The sequence below is a fragment of the Bos mutus genome, chromosome 11 (genome assembly GCF_027580195.1).
Source record: "Bos mutus isolate GX-2022 chromosome 11, NWIPB_WYAK_1.1, whole genome shotgun sequence".
Classification (NCBI taxonomy): domain Eukaryota; kingdom Metazoa; phylum Chordata; class Mammalia; order Artiodactyla; family Bovidae; genus Bos; species Bos mutus.
In genome coordinates this window covers 93,033,046-93,039,325 of record NC_091627.1, presented here as the reverse complement: position 1 = coordinate 93,039,325, position 6,280 = coordinate 93,033,046, and the positions used below count along the sequence as shown (strand labels likewise).

At 55.7% G+C, this 6,280-nt stretch overlaps 1 protein-coding gene across 1 annotated transcript; it reads right to left on the bottom strand.

Moving 5' to 3' along the window:
- Positions 1–192: 192 nt before the first annotated feature.
- On the bottom strand, positions 193–5,678 carry ANKRD53 (ankyrin repeat domain 53). Its single transcript, XM_005891751.2, has 6 exons — positions 5,320–5,678; positions 4,994–5,135; positions 4,514–4,713; positions 3,124–3,288; positions 2,658–2,778; positions 193–1,111 (listed from the first exon to the last, which is right to left on the bottom strand). The coding sequence occupies exons 1-6, from the start codon at positions 5,586–5,588 to the stop codon at positions 392–394; spliced, it is 1,617 nt and encodes a 538-aa protein (XP_005891813.1). The 5' UTR covers positions 5,589–5,678; the 3' UTR covers positions 193–391.
- Between the last annotated feature and the right edge of the window lie 602 nt (positions 5,679–6,280).

Here is a 6,280-nt window from a genome sequence, read left to right as displayed (position 1 = left end):
AATGAGGCTTAGAACCTGCAGCAGGAAGGACTTAATATGAACAAGAGGCAGAATTTCAAAGTGGTCCCTCCTCCTGGAATCTTCACCCCTGGTGCGCTGTTTGGGGTGGGAGGGGGAGATGGGGACACCAAGGTGTCACTTTTCCAATGCCAGGGCCCAGAACAGAGGGATCCCCACTCTGAGCCTTGGGATATGGCCCTAACTTGGATCTCCTGGGGGAGATTCCTTTGTGGAGAGAAGGGGATCTGGGGTCTGTGGGGGAGGAGGCTGCCAGCCTTGAGCTTGAGGGTGGGCAGCCTGTGGGCACTCCCCCTTCCTCCCCATCCACACAGAATCACCACACCTCAGCCTTCACTGCGCAGTCTCCAGTGGAGAGGCTACCAAAGTAAGTTTAAGGGAGGGGTGGTTTAGGGGAAGGCAGAGCGGGGAGTCCTTGATGGGCTCGCACAGCCGCCAGGAAGGCCTCGTCGAATGTCTCTCGCAGGTTCATGCTCAGCGTGTCGGTCCAGAAGCTGCTGTCACCCAAGTGCCGCTTCCGGGGCACCTCTTCCATAGGGACAGAGCAGAAGTCCTGGGGCACCTTCATTCTGTAGGGCCGCACCGAAGGGTGCAGCTCGCGGATTACCACTTCGAAAGGCAGCCGGGGCACAGGCGCCACCTGGCGGCCGGCCACCGTGCGCAGGTGCGCGCCACCGTGCCCGTCGGACCTCACCTCCACGAAGCAGCGGAAGTCACGCTCTGGCCTGGGGTCGGGATGCACGCCCAGGCGGACGCCCTGTGGGTAGCCGATCTGGGCGGTGGGGGACCTGGTGGGATTGCTGCTAAGATTCCACACCTTGGGCCGCCTGATCGTGGGCGGCTTGTAGGTGGGCACAGACATCACCAAGGGCAGATTGGGCTGCTGTATCTGTTGCAGGCGTGCCTCCGGGGAGGGGTGGAAGCTCGTGGGAGGCCACAGTACCCCGTCCTTGCAGGTCTTGGAGAGGGCAGTGGCCCGGGGTGGAGCACGGGGCTCTCGCTGAACACTGGGTATTAGGGACTGGTCTTGGAGTAGCAACTTGTGATGGAGCCACTTCTTAAAGTCAGCTTCTCTCAGAATTTGGTGCTCCTTCTGCAACATCAGAAGGCACAAGATACTTCTGGACAGCTGCTCCCCCTGTGTTTCTGTGAAAGCAGGCCCTGTGGCTGTAGCCCTGGAAACCTCAGGTCTAATTGAGCAGATACCTTGCTGCCTTTTGCGAGCCCAGAGTCTGATGAGAGAAACCCCTGCCTTGTGGGAGCCCTTGTTCTGATGAGGAAAATACTGCCTGGAGGGGCCCCTGGCTCATGCGACAGAGAGCCTTTCCCACAGGGGAGACCTCCAATCAGATGGAGACTCGGCCTCTGCCCTAGGTGAGGTCTCTAGCTTGAGTGGGGAGGCCCAATCCCTGCCCTATGGAAATGCTTGAGACTCCTGCATCCCCCATAAAGGTGTTCCCAGCCTGCCTTAAAAGTTTCTGGTTTGATGGGGGGCAAAGGCAAATGAGTGGTACAAACTTATCCTTGACCCTGGAAGGAAAGAGCAGAAAAGTCTGGAAGGCCAGCAACTGGATGGAGCACATCTGAGCAGGCTTCTTGGAAGTGGAGGCCTTGAGCAGTCAGGGTAGGGAGAGAGACAGTTGGCTGGTGCTCCAGACTGGATGGCGATGCTCTCTGTCCCTCCTTCAACTAGAGCTGAACCTTCAGCTTGTCACAGAACCACCCCTTCCTCCCTCCCTGTCTCAATTCCCAGACTGTTGCTAAGCAGTCAGGTGGTTTGGAGACTGACCCAGCTCCAGAGGTAGGCCCCCCGATTAGGCTAAGCCAATCATCATAATTCCATCAGCCTTGCCCCAGACTTCAGTCAGTCAGCACATGGCTTTCCTTGACCTCTAGGGATTGGAACAAGAATGCACAGGTGATCCAGTTGAGGCCAACAAGAGATAAGGAGAAATCTTCAAGGGGCTTCGGGGAAATTTTAGAGACACAGGAACAGATGGGCTTTGCCTCCTCTGGATACACACGTGACTGTGAGAACTGGGTGAACCAACAGAGGGTATGACAGGGAAAATGAGAGGAATGCAGCTGGAACAGAGCTGAGATACCAGACTTTGGCAGCCCCAAAGCCCTCCCCACCCCTGGATCCACTTAGGAGTCCCAGCATCTTCTTTTGGAGTTTCCTGGTTCTTGCATTCTGTGTACCTATACCTAGCATTAAAATCCTTTACTCTCCTTTTCTGCCCCAGTCAAGGTCTGACATTGATCTGGGCCCCTGCCAAGTTTCTAGCTTATCAGCCTCCAGCTCACATCTGATTCCTCATCTATTCTGAATTTGCACTTCCTGACGTATACCATACTCTCATGGGCTCCCTTGCCCCTCCACAGGGCTGTCTGTTCCTTCTACCAGGTCAGCTCTTCCCTGATTGTTCATATAGCCAACCGCCACCAACCTATATAGACTCCTCAGCATTATCCCTCTGGCACGCACCCTCCTGGAGCTCCCTCCTCAGAGGAGGGGGGAGGCTCTTTCTGGATGGGACCACTTCTAGCCACTCTTCTAACTAACCACACATGGGAGTCATGCTCACACACCTGGGTCACAGCTGATGCCCAGTGCCCCTGCCCACCCTACCCCTTACTTGATACTCAGTCAGGTAGTCCTCCTCCATGAGGGCCAGCTGGTCCTTGAGCCTCTTCAGTTTCCTCATCTCATGGGCAAAGTCCTCCTTGTCCCGTTTCCACATGGCATCTTTCAAGAACCTGGTGCCAAGGCAGGGGTGTGTCATTCCTTCAGCTTCACCCTGGGCTGGGAAGACTGGCTGCTGCTGAGGGCCTGGGTGAGGGTAGGGGGAGCCACCAGAGATGAGGTGAGCAAGATGGACCATCCCCCATCTGGCTAACTACTTCCCTGGTGGTGAGAAAGAAAAGTGATCACCACCTTTCGGCTGAAGGGCTAGGACCTCGAGGTAATGCTAAACTCCAGGGGTGAGGCCCTGTGGAGAGCCCCAGGAATAACATCCTGGAGAGGGTTCTCCTCCGCAGACTCATCCTTGGGTGAGGGCCCTGGGGAAGGGTGGCAGATGGGGGTAGTTCTCACACCCTCACCGGGCACAGACTCGGTGGTTCCATATTTTGCAGTAGTCAATGGGCTTGCAGCCTGTGGCATCTTGTGCGTGGACGTTGGCACCTTTCTGCACCAGGACTTTGACACAGCTCAGCAGGCCTTCGCGGGCTGCCAGATGCAGAGGTGTGGAGCCATTGCACGTCTGACTGGAGGGCCCGCCAGGGAGAAGAGGGGAGAAAGGAAGGATGAAGGGCATCAGATGGGCAAACCAGCTCCTAGGTCTGCTGTGCCACTAGTCCACTGGGTAACCCTGGCACGTCCTTTCTCTCTGTACCTCAGTTTCAACTGTTGAAGGAGGGTTTGGATTGAGTGAACAGCTAAAGTCTGATTATGGAGTATGTAACCATGAGGACCTACCAAAAGGAGAGCTGGGTTGGCTGGAGTGCAGAGACCATGAACCTCATCTCTTTAACCACCCTGGCCTCCTCCCCCTTCCCCACGCCTGGCCTTGGCCCACAAGGCCTGTGTGACCAGGGCCCTCTTCCTCCCCAACTTCGTCTTCTGACCTTGCTCCATTCTCTCCCAACATGGCCTTTGCACCTCTGCCTGGAATAATTTTCCCTGGCTCTTCACCTGGCCAGCTCCTCTCAGTCCTCTCCTTAGAGGTAACTGCCCATTCCCAAATAGGTCTTCTTGTCCCCTTTACTCACAGCTCCATCACTCTTCATAACTGCTTACCACACTCTGTCATTTTGTTCATTTGTTTGCTAGTTGACTGGCCATGCCTACATTAGTATGTCAGCTTTAGGAGGGCAGGGACCATGGCTGTTACATTCACCGTATTCCTCAATTCTGGCCCAGTGCTCAGCACGTTAGATGCTGGATAAATATTTTGAATGAATGCAGTCTCCTCTAAGCCATGCATTCACTTTCTCAATTATTACAGTAGTCTCATGTGATAGGCATTGTCATCTACCCAAATTTCAGTTGAAGACACTGAGGCAGTAGTTCCTAAACTCTGCTGCCAAAACAGAAACAGCTGGGGCTCTTGTGCACTTTCAAAGCCCGAGCCACATCCCAGGCCAATTAAATGACAGACTCCTTTGGATTGAAACACAGGCATTGGTATTTTTGAAGCTCCCCAGGTGATTCCAGTGTACAGACAGGTTTGGGAACCAGAGCACTGAGACTTAGCCTTGAGTGATTTGCCTGAGGTTTTTCTGTCTGCTGGCAGGTAGCAAAACTGGGACATGAAGTAGGTCTGCCCTCTTTCAAAGCCTCTCAGCCACTACCACGTGACTGCTTCATGTGGGAACAAGTTCCTGGTATCCCACAGCTCCTCTCCCTCTCCTCCTTGAATCTTCCTGCCTGGAAGTGGGGTTCTTATCTGCCCAGCCTGCCAGCCCCTCTCCCCACACAGGCTGGACTCACGTGTTGAGGGCCGCCCCTTGCTTAATCAGATAGTGAATGCAGGCGAGGGCCACGGTCTTGTTGTCACCATGGATGACAAGGTGCAGAGGTGTCTGGCCATTGTTGGTGGGCAGGTTTACGGGAAACTTGTACTCCTCCACCAAGACCTGCAGGCATGCAAGCTTGCCACTCTGGGCTGCAAAGTGGATGGCAGTGAAACCCTGCAGGGGCCAGAGGAGACAGGAAGTGGTTGAGCAGGACTGGGCGGGGGTCCCACAACCTAACCTAGAGAGGATTTCTTGGGATTACCCTCGCCTCTTCTCTGTGCTCCCGGGAATCCCACGGTCCCCTTCCCACTCCCTTATCTCGCTTCCCCAAAATTGCCCTCCAGACGGTAGGAAGGTGAATTAGAGTCACTCCTTGCCAGGTAACCACTGTGTGCGGAGCTCTTTGTAGGGTGGAGAAGACTTCGGTTGCTGCCCCTGCACTCCAAGGCCTTACCTTGTCATCGGCCAGGATTTCGCCACGATGCCGGTTTAAACAGAACCGCAACCATTCCAGGTTGCCCAGTGAGGCCGCGAACAGTTGGTAGTAGCTTCCTCCCATCGCCCTCTGGTCCCACTCCTCGGCTAGACTCATGGAACTGGAGCCGGAGTGGGGAGGATGGTGGGCGTGAGCCTAGAAGCCGGCCCAGGGCGCGCCGGGCGGTAGGGCGATGGGGAAGTGACAGTCGTCGGGGGCCCCGGGCACCTCTTGGGAGGTCAGTCCGGCCCGGGCTGAGCCCTCCCCTCCCCGCCCCGACGCCCGCACATCACGCCCGCGCCCACCTGCGCCGCCGGACCGCCGACTCTTTGCGGGTGGTTGAGCCCTTCTTTGCCAGTTGCAGGTGTACGTCCCCGGAGAGGTACCGCCGCCTGATGGGTGCCGCCGCCGCCGCCCACCTGACGAAGTGCCAGCTGGCGCTACGGGCGGAGGCCGGCAGGCACTCCCGGACTAGGGGCGTGGTGGAGGGGCGGGAACGGCGCGCCTCCCTGGCCGGGTCACCGACCAGTTGGTTACCCCACCCCACGGCCCACGCGTCCTGGAGACTCGGCATCTCAACACCCCACACGGAAAGACGAGTAGCTTTTGTTTCTGATTATAAAACTAATAAGTGCTGATTGTAACAAAACAAAACAGAAGGGCAATGAAGATATTAAAAATCACAACCCCATTACCCACAGAAATCATGATCTATTTCGCTATGTGTATGCATATTCCTGCCTCTTTTCATTCAGCCTTATACCATGAACTAGCTTCCGTTGTCAGTCCACATACTAAACGTGAATTATGACGCAACCATAGCCCGGCATCATAATGGATGCGCTGCCATTTCACTTGTGATATCCGGGGCTTTCGGGTGGCAGTGGTAAAGAATCTGCCAGCAATGCAGGAGACTTAAGAGACGCAAGTTCGATCCCTGGGTCAGGAAGATCCCCTGGAGGAGGGCATGGAAGCCCTCTCCAGTATTCTTGCCTGAAGAATTCCATGGACAGAGGAGCCTGGCAGGCTACAGCGCAAGGTCGCAAAGAGTCGGACATGACAGAAGCGACTTAGCACGCACCCTCGGAGAAGGCAATGGCAACCCACTCCAGTACTCTTGCCTGGGAAATCCCATGGACTGAGGAGCCTGGTAGGCTACAGTCCACCGGGTCGCTAAGAGTCGGACACGACTGAGCGACTTCACTTTCACTTTTCACTTTCATGCACTGGAGAAGGAAATGGCAACCCACTCCAGTATTCTTGCCT